The sequence below is a fragment of the Monodon monoceros genome, unplaced genomic scaffold (assembly GCF_005190385.1).
Source record: "Monodon monoceros isolate NGI ecotype Baffin Bay Population unplaced genomic scaffold, NGI_Narwhal_1 Super_Scaffold_11, whole genome shotgun sequence".
Taxonomy (NCBI): Eukaryota; Metazoa; Chordata; class Mammalia; order Artiodactyla; family Monodontidae; genus Monodon; species Monodon monoceros.
Genome location: NW_021703767.1, coordinates 8,406,486 through 8,425,039, shown reverse-complemented (window position 1 = coordinate 8,425,039; position 18,554 = coordinate 8,406,486). Strand labels below are relative to the sequence as shown.

General features: G+C 45.4%; 1 protein-coding gene across 2 annotated transcripts in view; it reads right to left on the bottom strand.

The window, feature by feature from the left end:
- HLCS (holocarboxylase synthetase) overlaps positions 1-18,554 on the bottom strand; it is a 196,932-nt gene that overhangs the window by 158,520 nt on the left and 19,858 nt on the right. Inside the window, exons 4-5 of one of the 2 annotated variants that reach the window (XM_029214827.1) lie at positions 17,127-18,073; positions 11,974-12,156 (exon numbers count right to left, since the gene is read on the bottom strand). In XM_029214827.1, the coding sequence (XP_029070660.1) occupies positions 11,974-12,156; positions 17,127-18,073 (1,130 nt within the window). The remainder of the gene's footprint in view (positions 1-11,973; positions 12,157-17,126; positions 18,074-18,554) is intronic. The other variant, XM_029214828.1, reaches the window with a different exon arrangement.

The window sequence follows — 18,554 nt, the reverse complement described above, 5'->3', positions numbered from 1 at the left end:
CCACAGAAAAACTTAAATCATCGCATATCTCAAAGCTGTCTCTGGAAGGCAACAATCTAGAGTAATAATCTAGGCAATTCTGGGCAGAGAGAGCCTGGGCATTCCCCACTCACCACCCCCCCACCTCCACAAAAATGAACCATCATTTTTAAATGTATGAAACCACAATTTGATGTTTTCTTTTAAAAGATGTATTTCCTTATTTACTGAGATTAAAAACAGGAAGGGGCATTAGTGGTGCCATCATTCAGTTACTCCCTAGTAACTGCTGTATGTAGGATTCACTTTTCCTCAAAGACCAGAAAACAAATTGTCAAATACTTTCCTATGGCAAAGAAAAGCAAACCTTTACAAGTATTCTTAGAAGAAAATTCACTTTTAATTTTAATTTTTCAAACTTTTACTTTGCCTGCAGAAGTCAAGTAGATTTAAACTAACAGTTTTTACAGTTCAGGGCTCAGGAAAGGCTCGTGGTAAGTGATACTGACTAATGGCTTGGCAACGTGTCCATTCAGAACTGGGCAATCCTGCTGACTGGTGATGGTGGATGGCACTCCTCCTTTGAAAGAGACTCTATTGGGAATCCGAATTTAAATCTTGGAGGTACAGGAGCTGACTAACACAATCCTTCTCTTTGCCAATAACCCCTACCTCTCCACACTTGGACATACACACAGGAGACACAACAAAATGATGTTGTAAATCTCCATGTGTCAATGGGAAAGAACATTTCATTTTTAGCAGAAATGTCTAGGTATTATAACCTAAGTCTTCTCTCATCCTCGGGGGTAAATGGGGAAAACACCTCTCCGTCAAGAAAGGTCCTAATTCAGCAATCTTAAAGCGTTTTCTCTTAAAGGTTCAGTGAAAGTAATTCACTATGCTTAAAATTGTAAAGACTTGAATGCCACTAGAAAATCAGTTAAAACGAATATTCTAATGACTAAATTATTTCATTTAAAGCCATGTTCCTCAACTGATCTAATGGGGTTTGATCTCTAGAATTCTCTATGAGGGATAGTATCTCCAACAATTAATAAGAACAAAATTATAGTCCACATGCCAGTATTTCTTCCAATGATTATATTATTAAATATATTATTAATAAAACAAAGCCTGAAAACACTTTAGGAAAGAAAAATACTGACAAAGCAAGCAGAGGGATCATACAGAACTGAAAGTCTTAGAAACATACAAGGTCTAGAAAGCTGTGGGTGACACAGCAGTGCCTAGAAAGATGCACCTACTCACAGGCAGCCACTGAGGAGCCGAAACAGGACCACAACCAAGTAAGTGATCAGCATTCCCTCCTTATCTCCAAGAGAAAGTGACTGATGGACAGACAGACTAACCTTGGCCGAGCTTTCCTGTTGCCAATTTGGCCAAAGAAAGGTTGCCCTGTACTGACCCAGCCTCCCTGCTGAGATCCGACACAGGAACACAGCGACGCTGAACCCTTCCCGCTCGGGCAGGGGAAACGGAGGATTAAACACCATTTGGGTCCACAAACTGCATGTCAGTTTTGAAATCCTGAAATACTATAAACATTTTCTCAAACATTTTCTGCACAACCCTCGGAGCAACATTCTCAGATTATTAGCATGAACGGAAACAAAACGAGTTCCCCGGCTATAATTCACATCCCAGAAAACTGAACTAGAACATTTATCAAACAGGATTCAGGCCTCAGAACCCCACATTCCTGGCCTGACTGCCGGCTCAGCAGCTGGGAGAGCCACAAACCGATGGATCTGCTGTGACCACGGGCCGCCTTGCCGCCGTGCCCATTTCATCCCGGCCTTGGCTCGGAACCTGATCACAAGGGGCCTTTGACTGTGCCCCCAAACCCGGTACCAGTGTGGGCTTATTCCCTGGGATGTATTTTTTAGACCTGGGAGACCAAAATCTGTTCTAAAGAATGTTGCAAGCCTTCCTAGAGACAGCTTCAATCGACTTCCCCAGGAGGTAACGCCATAATCCATACCCCCTCACACATGGCAGCTATTAGGGAGCTGGTATAGAAGACAAAAAGCATTTGGTCTGGGAGGATTTTTTATTCCAAAAGAGCCTGTTTCCCATCCACAAATCTGTGACTGCATAAGCAGTGGATATAAATAGTCTGAGGAAATAAAACCACCCTCTCTCAACAGGGTACTTCCCATCCCCAGAAGGAAACTGCAGAGGAGATGCTCCCTCCAAGGCGCTACCCCTTCCCCAGGTCAGTCAGCAAGAGCTGCAGCACAGAGAAAACCCAAACCGTGACAACGCCAATTAAAAGCAGAGAGCAACCAAATTTGTATCTGTCTGCATTTCCCCCAGTGCATTATCAGTCTCTGCCTTGATTGTAGCCAGAAGCATTCACCCCAGAGCCACCTTGAAACTTTCTTGTGCAACCAAGATTCAAGTAAAAATACAGCACGTACAGTAGCTGAAAAGCCTCTCCCCACCCACAAAAAATAAAATAAAATAAAATAAAATGAAGGCAGCAAAGGAAAACATTCCAAGTATTATTTCTTTTGCATTTCAACATCAAGCTCATCATGTCACCTTTGCCATAGGTATTATGTTTGATAACAGGAAGTCGGTTAAAATGAAGCAAAAATTTCTAGTTTAGGTGAAGGGCAAAGGAAGAAAGAAAGGAGAGAAAGAGGTATATGAAAGACCCTTAAAAGCCTTCATAGCTATAAAAGCTTTTAAATGTTTGCTTTAATCTGCCATCTGCTCTTTAGCTGGTGCCGTATTGTAAAACAGCTGCCCCCGACACCGCGTCAGCCACAAGTCAAAATCTATTCAGGACTGAAGAAACCATTTTCTCCCAACAAGAATTGCTCAGACAGTCTATTAGAGAGACAGATCAGTAAACATCTGGTCTGATGATCCGTAATGCCCTATTAGAATGAACAAAATTTGATAGACTCATAAAGATGGCAGTGATTGGGTTTATGAGAAACAATACATGGAAAGCCTCACAAAGTACATTCAAGCCGGTGTTGAAGTATGAGGAAAAAAGGAGGTATACCCTTAACTCAGGAACACCCTGGTTTTTGTTAAGAAAGAATTTATGGCTTAATGGAATCCTTTAGAAAACTACAGTCATCCCTCGGTATCCATGGGGGATCAGTTCCAGGACGCCCAGGATACTAAAATCTATGTATACTCAAGTCCCTTATATAAAATGGTGTGGTCCAGTAGCTGTACCTGCAAGTTCTGAATCCATCCATGGTTGGTTGAATCCACAGATGAGTAACTCGTGGATACTGACGCTGATGCTATTAGAAGAATAATGAGGTCTGTGGAGAACAGCCATGTCATGCCAATGGTAAAGCAAGGCTAAGTCCAAAGTCTCTTTTTTTTAACATCTTTATTGGAGTATAATTGCTTTACAATGGTGTGTTAGTTTCTGCTGTATAACAAAGTGAATCAATTATACATATACATATGTTCCCATATCTCTTCCCTCTTGCGTCTCCCTCCCTCCCGCTCTCCCTATCCCACCCCTCTAGGTGGTCACAAACCACCTAGCTGATCTCCCTGTGCTATGCGGCTACTTCCCACTAGCTATCTATTTTACGTTTGGTAGTGTATATATGTCCATGCCACTCTCTCGGCCCTTACCATAGTGCCTATCCTATTCTATAAATATTTGTTGAACAGTGTGGAGGTATAGGAAGAGATACTCATTTCTGTAGAGACACAGTCTGTTAACCTCTATTTTTTTTCTCTTTCAATTCTTTTATTGACTTTTTTTTTTTTAGCTCTACAGAGGTATAATTGACATACAGAAAATTGTACACATTTAATGTATAGGCATACCTTGGAGATAGTGTAGGTTTTGTTCTAGACCACTGAAATAAAGTAAATACTGCCATAAAAAAAAAACTTGATTGCTTTTACTTAATTAACTTTGATTTTTCTGTCTCATCTTTTGATGTCTACAGAAGAAAACAATAACAAATCATTTAATAATGCCCCAGTCCTTTCTACTGGGAAATACAACCAGACAGACTTCCTCATATATTGTTTTGAATAATGTGAATCCCCGGCGATTTTTTTTCTCTGAATAGTGTGTTTAAAAGAAGAAAATAACAAACAATGACCTTTGAAAGATGATTTTATTGAGTGGTGGGTGGGAATTGCCAAGAGGAGAAAGGGCATACGTTTGGAAAATCTGTATATTTTAATAAATAACGATGTAAGTTACTTCCTCATATTCTTGCTAAAGAAAAAGACTCTGTTACTTGAAAAACAAAAACTGGATCAGAGCCTACACCCCACAGACAAAAATACTGATGGCTGTATGTAAGTAAGAAAGAAAGTAAATATTCCCTCTTCCTGGGCAAAAAAAAAAAAAAAGCTATTCAGGGCACACCTGGAATTCTGGGTTTCTCTCTAATTCGGATCTCTAAAAACTATGTTTTAAGCTGTATTCTAGAGGAACACTAGAAGTTTCTGCCTCGCTGTACATTCAAGATTCAGAACGACGATTAAAGGTGGAGGGAGGGAAGATTCCGTGCCAAATAACTATGCTAAAACAAAGGAAAGCAAAGATTTTTTTTCTTAATTGGAGAAGTCTAATTGACTCAGAAAAATACATGAGACCCTTCACTGCTCCACAATCCAGTTTGCTCCTCTGAGGGGCAAGGACCCCCTCCCTACCCTCCCCGCACTGGCAGGACCACTTGAGACTCAGATGAGATCCTGACACCTGGGAAGGCCCTTGGTTAACTATAGAGCGTGTGAGCAAGATGAGAAATCGTCTCTTGTTTTCCAGAAACTTCCACAGCAAGGTCTCACACTTAGCAGGCGCTCGGATGTTTGCTAAATGAAGTGGTCGGCTAGAGAAGGAAGGGTAAGCATCATGTGGTATGACTTCGTCTAAGTTTCTTCATAAAGCAACCAACATCGAAAAAGTAATTCCCTAGGGGGAAGGGACAATACAGTTTTCGACACATTTGCAGATATCAAAACTATCCTTATCAACAATACCTGTTTGGTTAGTTATCTACTTTATACATATCAGTGTATACATGTCAGTCCCAGTCTCCCAGTTCATCCCACCACCACCCGCCCCCCGCCTTCTAATAAGAACCTGCTATATAAAATAAAATAAAATTCAAAAAAGAAAATCCTCCCTGGAAACAAACAAACAAACAAAAAACCTGTTTGGGCAGGGTGGGAAAAGTTTCACAACAAATAATTTGGGGTTGACTCAAAATGAAATGTTGCACCAGGTTTTGTTTTTAAGCATACACGATCCGCCCCACAGTTCCACACCACCAAAATCACACACACACACAACGTGGTGATTTCTGCCCAGTTTCTTTAATAACAAACCCAGTTGTCACTTCTTATTATGGTTCCATCTTGACCCCGAGGCAAAGGAACCACACACCCTCTGGCAGGATTCCCTGACTATGTCCTGCTGGCTTCGGACGCTCAGGTCTCCTCCATGCCACTAGCTACGAGCTGTGAGGAACGCCCAAAAGAATCCCAGCTTTACTGCTTCAGAAAGAAGCCTGTGTCCCCCAGACCCAAGCGGCGATGCCCCAGGATAAGAGGGAAGGCCCAGTCCCCCCGCTGGTGGCCTCAGCAGAGGGCTGTGCACAGCGGCCCCTCCTCCTGCCCCGGGGGGTGGAAAGGGACCCGCTGGCAGTGGGTGGGGTGGAGGGGTGCCTCGGCTCTGTCCCAGCCTGCCCAAATCCACCAGCTGCCCCTCTCGGCACAAACCCCTGTGACCAGCCTCCTTCTTTCTGCCATTTCCCTGGCTGAGATAAAAATAGCAACAGAGCCCAGAGAAACGGAAACAAGAGGGTGAGTTTCTGGACCAGCTGGACTTTAGGTTCTGCCAGGGAAAGAACTGTGGCTTTTCTATAAAATCAGCGTCGCTCACAAACACGCAGGTGTCCCCCGCAGGAAAGGTGTATCCTTCCTAACTTACGGTCACCACCGATGGTGGGAGGGAGTAGTGGCCGCCCAGCAATCCCGCTCCACAGACCCTGGGGCCCCTGAGTGGCTCTTGAGTCTCTGGCTCTAGTCACACCTCCAGAAAGGAAGTTATCTGTTTGAAAGCGCTCACCCCGGAGATGTCAGCATACATACATGGTCTCCTTTGACAAACGGTTCAAAATAGTTCGATAGTCAAGAAAGTGCTACATCCAAGCAGGGGTGGGGACGCTAGAATTAGGAACAACCACCAGTAGCCACCTTCCAGCTGCGGGAGCGAATGGACGGCTGAGGCCCTGAGACGCACACATGCCGACCTGAGGGCTCAAAAGTAAACCTAATAGTCATAGCCAGAGTAAAGCCATTTACTAACAAAGCCAACCCTTTTAAAATAATTAATATAGGTGTCAAATATTAAATAAAATATCAATATCTACACGAGGGTCCTTGCCTATTAACATTCAAGTTTTGACCATTTATGGGATGCCTTCAAAGTCCAATGACATACAGTAATTTGTTTTTTAATTTTTAATAACTGGTTTTGCTCATTATAAAATTAATACATGTTCATAACAGAGTATTTGGAAAGTACAAAGAAATTTTTAAAATTTAATAAAATCACCGTTAAGTCTCCAAGATTTAATGCTATTTTGTTGCTACAAAATAGCAACAAGATTTTATGGTTAGGCAAATCAACAAAGGTTACATACACTTCCTTGTGTAAGTTATGCACTTAGCATCCAACTTTTGACGAGACAGATGGACCTGTCCATGGCATCAGAAGGTTTAAAGTGATGCCTCCTGACATCAAATGGGACTCCTGTGAGTGACTGCAGTTTGCTCCCAAATGAATACACTTAGAAGAAAACTGCAGGGATGAGGTTACATTTCTCAAAGAGCTCATTTCATAAAAAAAAAAAAACAAAAAACAAACATAAATTTGGGGCTTCCCTGGTGGCGCAGTGGTTGAGAGTCCACCTGCCGATGCAGGGGTTCATGCCCTGGAGCGGCTGGGCCCGTGAGCCATGGCCGCTGAGCCTGCGCATCCGGAGCCTGTGCTCCGCAACGGGAGAGCCCACAACAGTGAGAGGCCTGCGTACCGCAAAAAAAAAAAAAACCATGAATTTGTAAAAGAGCTTAGAAAAAAAATACTGTCACTGTTTTAGTATCTCCTTTTCGTAAATGAGGCTGATGTGTCACCATAGACTGCTGACATTTTGCTAAAACTTGAGCCTGAATCTCACCAAAGGAAACCCAGACCACAGTGGAATAGATAGGAAATCAGATATTCAGAGCTTGTTGAAATATATCCCCCATATATACTGTATTTCCTTCCAGTCTTTTTTCTATGGACATATGTGTGTGGTGTATGTGTGCTCATGCATTTTATGGTTTACAGCATATCATAATTTTGTGGAAGCCTGAATTTCAGTCCTGCCCCTGGGAGATTCGATTAAATGGGAAGACCTCGGTCAGAGAAGTCCAGCTGGGCCGCCCAGCGTCTGCACCTCAGTGGAGCCTTGTTTCCCCATGGTGTCATGCACGGTGACACTTATGAAGTCACATGTGACTGGATTTTATAGCGAAATCACATGCTCCTGTGGTGCCTGGGTGTCAGCGAAGGTCTCAGAAACACACCTCCAGCAAATGCCAAGGGCTGACTGTACTTTGGGTGAATATTTTTTTTTCTACTTGGATCACATGCTATCTTTTTTCCATTTATATCACTGTAATATGGAAGCACATAGATGCCTCATAAATTTTCTGTGCTATTTGGTATAAAGAGCGAGTCTCCAGGCACCAAACTGTATAAACACAGCTGGTATGCAGTAAAACTATTTAGATAACTAGTGTGTTTATTTTGTTCTTCCACAGTCTATCCTATAATAGTACCTAGTACACAGTAAATGTTTAATGAAAGATGAATGTTATTAACTGTGACTATGAAATAATTTCTACAGGCCCAGAAAAAGTGCCACCGATATAATGGAAAATTACTAAATTATACTATGCAAAACTGATGTATAGAGGAAAAAAAAGCAAGTCTCTGAAGAGCTACTTTATAGTTCTAGGATATAGTTCTGCATGCTCACCGGGCAGCCTGGCTCAGCAGCGACACCGTGTGGTGAGAGATCTCTGATCCCCAAAAGCACAGAGTATTTTACAGGAAGCAAGAAGCAGAGAGCCAGGGAGGTGGATGGACCTAGAATCTGTCACACAGATGAATTAAGTCAGAAAGAGAAAAACAAATACCATATGCTAACGCATATATATGGAATTAAAAAAAATGGTTCTGAAGAACCTAGGGGCAGAACAGGAATAAAGACGCAGACGTAGAGAATGGACTTGAGGGCACGAGGTGGGGTGGGGGAGGGAGGGTAAGCTGGGATGAAATGAGAGTGGCATGGACATATATACACTACCAAACGTAAAATAGATAGCTAGTGGGAAGCAGCCTCATAGCACAGGGAGATCAGCTCGGTGCTTTGTGACCACCTAGAGGGGTGGGATAGGGTGGGAGGGAGGGAGACGCAAGAGAGAGGAGATATGGGGATATATGTATATGTATAGCTGATTCACTTTGTTATACAGCAGAAACTAACACACCATTGTAATTATACTCCAATAAAGATGTGAGAAAAAAAAAAGAAAGAAAAAGAACAGCCAGCACAGGCATCTAATCCAAAAGGCAGGTGAGAAACCTAAAGATGGGCCGTATGTAACAGGTGACGGGATGCCAGGATCCTCTCCGTGTAACTTAATTCCATGGGGAGCAAGGAGATCGATTAAGAAGGCTCAGAATAGAAAGCACGATCCAATTCCATTCCCAATCTGGCATCCGTATCTATAATACTCAGCCACCAGCACAATGACGAGAAGGTGTTCCGAAATGTCTCGGCATCAGAAAGACGTGGAGGACTCGCCCAGCTGCCTCCAGAAAGACCAGCACAGCTGGTGAGTGGCCACCTTTACACTTGCACAATAATCCTTCAGAGCACTTGTATTCCAGGAAAACACACTTCTAAAACCCTGAATTCTTGCACTTCCTTCTACAGCAGATTCAGGGTCTTCTAAGAGGAGTTAATAAACATTAAGAAATAAGGACATACATATGTAACAATCATACTTTCATTCACGCACTCAGTTCCTTGGGCTCCCACAGTAAAGCAGAATTCAGAGAGAAGCAGTTGGGAGGGAAAGTAGTCCATAGGATGGATACCTAAGATCAACCAGACCAAATGGAGGGCCCGAAATGAGAAGTGAACATCGCTCAAAATTACACTTTTCCAAAGTGTTTATATAATAAAGGGCTTGGTCGGCTTGGGGTCTGTGTGGCGTGTTTGTGTATGTGTATATAGAATAAATATTTGCTTTAATATTGTTCAAGCTTTGCATTCCCATGGTTTGTGAATGGGGGTTACCAATGAATAGGAGAAAATGTATCCTCCCACCCCCAGGCAGTTTAAAGAGCCAGAAGGACAAAAATATGAAGCATCTACTGTGTATGGTAATATACACAGACACACAATACAAAGCCTTAGGTATTTCAGGTTATGCCCATTCTAAAGGAGATGGAAAAACCTAGAATTCCAAGCCTCTGCTCACAGAACAATAACAAGAGAGCAGGTCACTCTTTCCTCTCCATTGCGACGTCCAAGAGTCAGGAGGCCCAAGTCCCAAGACCAGCATGATGACAAGAACTCACGGGAAAGGTCAGGGAGCGCTGCCAGGGGTGAGCCTGGGTCTAGCCTGCTCCCTGACCTTGGAGCAGGCAGGCACCCCTCACAAGTCCAGCCTCAGCCCTCCACGCTCAGGAAAGGAGGGAGAGAGAAGGTCTAGGAGAGTGACAGCCACCTCCCCTAGGGACCAGAAACCCTCACCCTAAAGGCTCTGCCCCATCCCTCCAAGGTGGGGGGGGGGTCTATAAATGGGTCCTCTTTAAGTGTTGAAACTCTGAGGACTGGCTTTATTTTGATACTTTTTAATAAGTCACAGAACAGAGCTGTTGCTTCTCCTTCTATTAACACATAAAACAGAGATAAATGATGTGGAGCTTTGAGACCTGAGATGAAGGTGCAAACAAAAGTCATACCATTAATCCCCAAGAACACCCATTAAGAAGAGGGCAGGGCTTCGCTGGTGGCGCAGTCGTTAAGAATCCGCCTGCCAATGCAGGGGACATGGGTTCAAGCCCTGGTCCGGGAAGATCCCACATGCCGCAGAGCAACTAAGCCCGTGTGCCACAACTACTGAGCCTGCGCTCTAGAGCCCACAAGCCACAGCTACTGAGCCCATGTGCCACAACTACTGAAACCCGTGCGCCTAGAGCCCGTGCTCCACAACAAGAGAAGCCACCGCAATGAGAAGCCTGCGCACAGCAACGAAGAGTAGCCCCCGCTCGCTGCAACCAGAGAAAAGCCCACGCACAGCAACGAAGACCCAACATAGCCAAAGATAAAATAAGTAAAATAAAATTTAAAAATTTAGCAAAAATTACTTAGTCGTTTTAGACCAGGCACCAGACCGTTATTAGGCACATTATACACTTTTAACTTATTCAATCTCCCAACAACACCAATAACATAATAATAATAATTGCACTAAGGTGTTTAATGGGGTTTTTTGTTTGTTTGTTTGTTTGTGGCTGTGTTGGGTCTTTGTTGCCGTGCACTGGCTTTCTCTAGTTGCAGCGAGCGGGGGATACTCTTCGTTGCGGTGCGTGGCCTTCTCATTGCAGTGGCTTCTCCTGTTGCAGAGCACGGGCTCTAGGCACACGGGCTTCAGTAGTTGTGGCACATGGGCTCAGCAGTTGTGGCTCATGGGCTCCAGAGCGCAGGCTCAGTAGTTGTGGCGCACGGGCTTAGTTGCTTTGTGGCATGTGGGATATTCCTGGACCAAGGATTGAACCCATGTCTCCTGCATTGGCAGGCAGATTCTTAGCCACTGCACCACCAGGGAAGTCCCTGGACTAAGGTTTAAATAATACAATTTATACAGAACTTCCATATATACATTTTCATCTTCCATATATACATTTTCATCTAGTCCTCAAATAATTCTGTAAGGTATCCAAATCCTAAACGCTCTCAGATTCTATATGTCTTCCCCAAGTGAGCACATCCCATGCAGAGAACTCATAGCTCTAGTCTCTTCTGAAAAGTAAGTTTGCCAAGGGACAGAGAATAACCCAAAAGAGAATTCCTCCTCTTTTAAAACGGTTCGGATAGAGGGTATAATTTGTTCTTTTCCAGGTAAAGCAGGGAAGTTTGGTGTTTAGAGTCACCTGGACTATTAGGTATTTGCTGAAACTATACAGTTACGTCACTAAACTCACAAATTTCCCCATTTAGGGGAGACAAACAGAGATAGTCCCACAAAATAATTTGCCACAATCAACAAGAATTTGACAGCTTGGCAAAGCAAAAAGATTGAGAAGACACACCTGGAGAATGTGGCAACCTGCCCAACCAGGTAGCAGCCACAGGCATCAAATGCAGACAAAAGGCCAGGAAAATTCCTGAATACATGGGATCCCAACTCCATGACATTTTCCCTTTACACAAAAGTAAAAGATATCAGCTGAAATCCAGAGCCCCTTTTGCCACAAGATGGCAGACTTCAGCACAAAAGAAACAAAAGTTGTGATTTCCCCATCCAAAGATTCCCCGAGGAAGGTCCAAATCAAAACAAAGGCTTTTAATCCCAACTGAATAAACTGCGGTTTCCAAATACACTCTTGACACATAGAAGAGTGACCTTTTCCCCCCTCAAGTGGAAAGGGCCACATAACTTTAAGACACAACTCCCTCTAAACTCCAATGTTCTTCTCTCCCTCCCTTACATAAAACACCAAAGAAATTAGTTCTACTTGGACAACTTTAAGACGGTTTCAAAACCTGAAGTCAAAATAGAAATGGAAAATCAAAACAGAAAACAAAATTGAAATCCACTGCAAGGCAACGACTGAGGGGTCACCGCTCTGAAGACGGGCACCTGAGGAGGTCCCTTCCCAGTCGAGCATACACTCACCTCAGCTGCCGACAGCAAGTAAAGAGGCGTTAAGGCAGGAACATGTTTTGCGTCACAGCTTAGGCCAAGCGTCGTCAGGATCTCCTTAAGGACTTCGTATCTTCTAAAATTGCTTGATTTGAGCAGGTTAAAATCCTCCTGTGTTTGCACTACTGGAGAGCTGGGAGGTAGTTCCAGGTGCACCTGAGGGAAAAAGACACCACGATGTAAATCAGAGGCACTTAGCGACATAAAGAAAAGCAGTGGCTTTACTACTTTTTCTGAAAACTTGAACATGAATCCTTCTAATTATCAACAGTATATAAACCTGGAACCTGAATATTTGGTAAGGAACAACAAGCAATAAAAAGATTCGAGGGGGGCTTCCCTGGTGGCGCAGTGGTTGAGAGTCCACCTGCCGATGCAGGGGATGCGGGTTCGTGCCCCGGTCCGGGAAGATCCCACATGCCGCGGAGCGGCTGGGCCCGTGAGCTGTGGCCGCTGAGCCTGCGCGTCCGGAGCCTGTGCTCCGCAAAGGGAGAGGCCACAACAGTGAGAGGCCCGCGTACCGCAAAAAAAAAAAAAAAAAAAAAAAAATCGAGGGAGCCCATTAAAATCATGGCTGAAAAGGTCTGGTGGAAATGACCCCGGATAGTAACTTTCCAGGTCCCGAATTTTATCACTAATCAGTCATGGGACCTTGGGCGAGTCACTTAACGCGGTTATACGACGACAAACGTTTAGGAACATGGTTGTGCTGAGCACCCAAGTACAGTTGCTGCTGAACTGGGGGAGGCACAGTGCGTCATGCTCGAAGCTTCTATTCCACCTACTGGTCATAACTCCTGGGGACAGGAGTGGCCTTAGTCACCACTTTAAGGGTGTTTGCAGGAATACACATAGAGGAGTGGGGTTTGGCGGACTCGAGAAAGGGCTGCCCCACCTCCCTCCTTCACCTGATAAGACTTGGAATTTCATGTATTTAGTTCAGGCTTTGTTGTACAGTTAAAATTAGAGTAGTTCTGGGACTTCCCTGGCAGTCCAGTGATTAAGACTCCACACTTCCACTGCAGGGGGCGTGGGTTCGATCCCTGGCCAGGGAACTAAGATCCCAACATACCAGAACTTCTAGCTGACTCAAACTAGAACCTTCCTATCAATGGTCTGTGTTTTGGTACGAAGGAAGGTACTAGAACTTTTGGCTCTGTTGAGATGAGATTTTAACTGGGCATTTGCGCCTGGAGGATGCCAGAATACTCAGTACTCAGAAGGGCAAACTGACCATGTTTTGTTTTACTTCACTTTTGCCAGGGGTCAGCTGTGGGATTCTACTGCCTGCAGAGCACCCGGCTGACGTTATAAGAACATTATAATAAAATGAAAAGTATAGTGCTAGGGGCTTCCCTGATGGTGCAGTGGTTAGGAATCCACCTGCCAATGCAGGGGACAGGGGCTTGAGCCCTGGTCCGGGAAGATCCCACATGCCGCAGAGCAACTAAGCCCGTGCGTCACAACTACTGAGCCTGCGTTCTAGAGCCCGTGAGCCACGACTACTGAAGCCCGCGCACCTAGAGCCCGTGCTCCACAACAAGAGAAGCCACCGCGATGAGAAGCCCATGCACTGCAACGAAGAGTAGCCCCCGCTCGACACAACTAAAGAAAAGCCCGCGCGCAGCACCAAAGACCTAATGCAGCCAACAATTAATTAATTAATTAATTAAATTTTTAAAAAAAGTATAGTGCCAGCCTTCAGGCAACTTAAAATCTCTCAATTCCCACTCAAGCCTTAACCAAAACAAAAATACTGCCCAAATATACTGTCTAAAACAGTCCGATTGTTGAAAGTTGAAGCCAATCTGAAAAGTTTGCAGAGGACTGTCCAGCAGAGTCCCCACATTCCAGCAGGCCAGCTGAGGGCTGCCTGCTTCACCCACAACTGAGCCTGTTGCCCACGAGCAGCAGGGGAGTCTGTCCTCTAAACAGCGCTAGAAAAGGAAGGAGGCATAAAAGCCAACTCCTTTAAGGTATATGAATCCTACTGTGTGTCCTTCTACCGTGCATTCTTATACAAAACGTGTGCCTCTCATCTCCAGGGGTCAAAGCCAGTGCTGGGACAGACGGTCAGCATGGCAACGGGTCATGTTTAATTCACCTGAGCACCTGACTGTCCGGAGATTACCTCTTACATGTGGCAGAAGTCAAAAGAGCCAAGTTCTGTCCCCACCTGGGCCTAAGGAGGGGGGTGAGTGTGGTTAATGGCCAATGTACTCCCTGGGCTGAGTGAATACACCCAGGGTAGGGTGCTACAGAAGTCCCTGTCACAAGTGAGAGATGCCGAGGATGAAAAGGAGAGCTCCCGCTACGAGCAGGCCTCCGGATTCCAGGAGGTGAGAGAAAGCACAGCTGTCGACATTGTGGGCGAAGTGTGATTGTCGTTTTCAAGGTTAGGTGCTTCTACAACAGCAGCGAGAAGAGAGGCCGTCTGGCTCTGCACCTCAAAACGGCCACCAGGGCTTGCCTGGTGGCGCAGTGGTTGAGAATCTGCCTGCTAATGCAGGGGACACGGGATCGAGCTCTGGTCTGGGAGGATCCCACATGCCGCGGAGCAACTAGGCCCGTGAGCCACAACTACTGAGCCTGCGCGTCTGGAGCCTGTGCTCCTCAACAAGAGAGGCCCACGCACCGCGATGAAGAGTGGCCCCCGCTTGCCACAACTAGAGAAAGCCCTCGCACAGAAACGAAGACCCAACACAGCAAAAATAAATAAATAAAATTAATAAACTCCTACCCCCTACATCTTCTTAAAAAAAACGGCCACCAGCGCATGTGTGTGCCACACCCACCCTCCTGGTCCTCTGGCTGTGATGCTGTTACCATAGTGATAAGCCCATTTCTGTAACTTGGCTTCGTCTAAAATTAAGGCATTTAGACAAGCCCCAAAGCCAAAACTAAAAACGTCTCCAGTCACAGACAGGATGGTGGGTGCCACTGGCATCTAGCAGGCAGTGCTGCCAACGACCCCACAACAAAGAAGGAACCGGTCCGAAATCTCAACAGTGCCATGGTTGAGAAACTCTGCTATAAAAGTAGAACCACTTCTGCTATGTGCTAAGCTAATTAAGAACACAAAATATTTCAGATCCATTTCACAGGCTCTATTTGCACAACTTCATGCCAAACTCCTGGTCCATTTGATAAATCGAATGTCAGCATTAACCCACAGCCTTAAACTTTCCCTGCAAATCTGATCAGCGGAACAGTCCATCAGAATTTCCTCTTTCTGTACGACAATGAATGCCTTGCCTAAGGTCTCAGTGTCAGCTCCCTGGCTGTGAGACCGCCACCTACTGAGCAGCTGTGGTTTGTTTTGTCCTTGAAGTCGTCCTCTTACTGGGTTACATCATTGCCCCATTTATTACAAAAATGAAGACTAGGAAATTGAACAGGGAAAGAGGAAACTAACCAGCCTGTGCTAATATTTATTGGTTGATCTCGGCAGCAAGGTATGGTAGTGACACAGGCCTGAGGAGAAAACAGTGACCCTGTCACACAGAGACTGGAAGTCATTTAAAATCAAAAATGACATTCTAATCCCCTGCATCTGATTTTTGAAGCTGCATCATATTGCCTTTTATCCTAGGGCAATGCATGCATATCAAATTTTATGACAGTAACGGGGTCAATTTAAATGGCACAGCAAGCAGATTTGCTGTGTAACTCAGAGAAATGGATCGCCAACAGTGCCGAATCAATTTTCTAGTACAAGTCTGTGCACAGGGGTGGTAAAATTCACTGCTGAAAGCTGAAATGCGGCTCTAGGAAGTCAGGTTTTTAAGTGGATTTTCTGAGTTAGTATAGTTACCATATTTGCAGACAAAAAGATAAGAGGAACTTTATTAGGCCTCCAAAAACTAATTCATGTAGTTTGCAGCCCATATGAAACCTGCTTGCGTTGTACGTGTTCATCTGCGAACATGTTCATGCCCCCTTAAAGAATGTTTGGTCAGAAAACCCAAGAGACTTAACTTCTAGGAGGGCTGGAGAGACGTACAGCATATGAAATGAAACCATACCAAAAAAAAAAAAAGGAAACAATTCGCTAACTCAATAAAAAGATCCCTATAACAAAATAAAATCTGTTACACTCATCCTGGGAGCCATTCGGGGCAAACTATCCACATCTACTTAGTCTTCTCATCAGATCATCAGGGACTCCGCACTCCCAATTCAGGGGGCCCAGGTTCAACCCCTGGTCAGGGAACTATATCCCGCATGCCACCACTAAAAGATCCTGCATGCCACAACTAAGACCCAGAGCAGCTAAATAAGTAAATATTCAAAAAGGAAAAAAAAAACTTTTGCCCAAAGGCATTAAAAGATTTGCAGTAAATGATCAAGAATTCTGAAGTAGTCTATCCTGCTACCATTTGCTTAAACAAACAGAAAGCTCAAAAGAAAAAGAATGCGGGGTGGGGGTGGGGGGAGAGAGAAACAGCAGATGAACCAAAGGAGCCCCCTTAGCAGGGGAAGGGAAGTAAAATTTTCCTTTTATCTCTGTTTCCATTTTTTCTTACCTATGTATTCATTTGCTATAAATCGAAATCACTTCAATATTCTCTTATTTGAAACTGTTCTCAGCACTTAGATTTTAAGACTGACAAATCATAAAGGAATTGAGGACCTGAAGGTGTTTTCCACACTCACTATCCCAGCAGCTGGTGAGCATTCAGAGAAACCGCTGACAATATTTTAATGCGATAGTTACTACTGTTTGCAATTACCACCCCAAGGCACTCAATTCCCTTCATTAAATAACAGTTCGATTATATTAACTCAAGTGTGCTTTGAGGCAAGAGAGTGGGGACTGATGGATTTTAGAAAGAGTATTACCAGTGTATAGATCAAGACAAGAAACAAGTTTTGGCTAATTCTTGGTTAACCAGCAATCTTTAATTAGCCATAATACCTTCTGCCTCGTTCCTCCATCACAAGTATTTTGGTGAAGCAGGATATCCACAGGAAAGCCTGCTACTCACCAGCAGCAGAAATTCCCAGCCAAAAGCCAGAAGTACCCCCCCAGCACACAGACTCTCCAACCTTGCAAAGTCCGTCCTTCGAGAGCGTACCCAATCAAAGAGACCCAAAGATCCTGACACGGATGCCGGCCTGCGTACCTGGCAAAGAACAGCTTCTCCTCCACGGGTTCCGAAAGGCACCTGCACAATCATCCTGTCCTCGTCCTTGTTGTCCAGGTGGCCCTGGAGCTTGCCCAGGCTGAGCGGCTCCCCGGGGCCCCCCTCGTAAACGCAGCCGCTGCTCAGCACGCTGAGCCTCACCTGGCTCCAGTCCGCCTTGCAGAAAACCAAGCTCTGGACTGTGTCCTGCAGTGCGGCCTTCCTGGTCACCTGGAAGCCAGCAAGCGTGAAGGGCGATGACAGGCCCAGGACCTTCCCTCCCTGAGAAAGATAGGCCATGAACCTCCGGGACAGGTCCTCAGGGACGGACTCCCTCGTGGCAATGACCACCAACAGGCAGTTGTCTGGCCATGGGTCCCTGAGAGCACTTTCCAGCGGCAGGTGGTAGAGAGTGTAACAGTTGGTGTCCACGCAGTCGGCCAGAGCTGACCGGACTTGCTGGAGCCGGTCCAGGGCGTCCTGGGAGTCGGACCCCACGTAGAGAAGGATGTTGGGTGCCTTTCCCGTGAGGTTGACCCTCCTCTGTTCTCTCTTGGGGCAGAGGTCATACGCGATACCCTCCAAACCACTGCTGTAGTCGTAGGGAAGATCTGGAATGTTCTCTGCAGAGGCAAACTTGACGGATTCGATGGTGCTGTTCTCAAGCTCCAAACACTCGTGGCAGCTAGAAAGATGGAGGTGACAGTGCTCGACGGAGCCCACGCCTCTGTCGCTCTCCCCGGCAGGCTCGCCCCCAAGGGCCCCGCCTTGCCCCTGCGTGGGTGCGGAACCCAGAACCTGGTGGTCCTCTCTACCAACGTGCTCCATAGCCTCCAGCTCAGGCTTGCTCTCAACAGAAGGTTCAGGCTGGGGCTCTAGGAGCTGGGCTGGCGTGTCTGAGGCCTGATCCTTAAGTTCCTTCAGAGCAGAGTCGTGCAAGTGGACAGCTAAAGAGAACAGAGAAGACAATCCATCAACCCTCCGGTTTGTCACGCAGCTCAGCTCAGAACCTCAGGGCGCTCTCTGCGCTGCACGACCTACATTCCAGGGCAGCCCTCATTCCCCCCACCCCCAACTCTGAGGCCTCCTTTGGGAACCACGTAACTGCTCCCACCTGCTAGGAGAGTGCCCCTGACAATCCCGAGTAAACTCGCACGTTTCCACACCTTTCCTGTACAGACCGGAAAACCTCAGACCCCCTTATTGTCTGGTGAAGAAAGTGAGATTCGGAGAGGTGATTCTGTCCACTTGCTTATAGATTCAATTTTGTGGCTATCAATCTCCTATATGATAATGAAACTCAAAAACAAGGCACATAGCTAGAGTCTATCCACGCATGCCCCAGGAAAAAGCCACTCTCAGGACACTTCATTGGATCAACCGGGGAGAAGGATCTTGCCAGTATCTTGACCCAGGTATGGAATATAA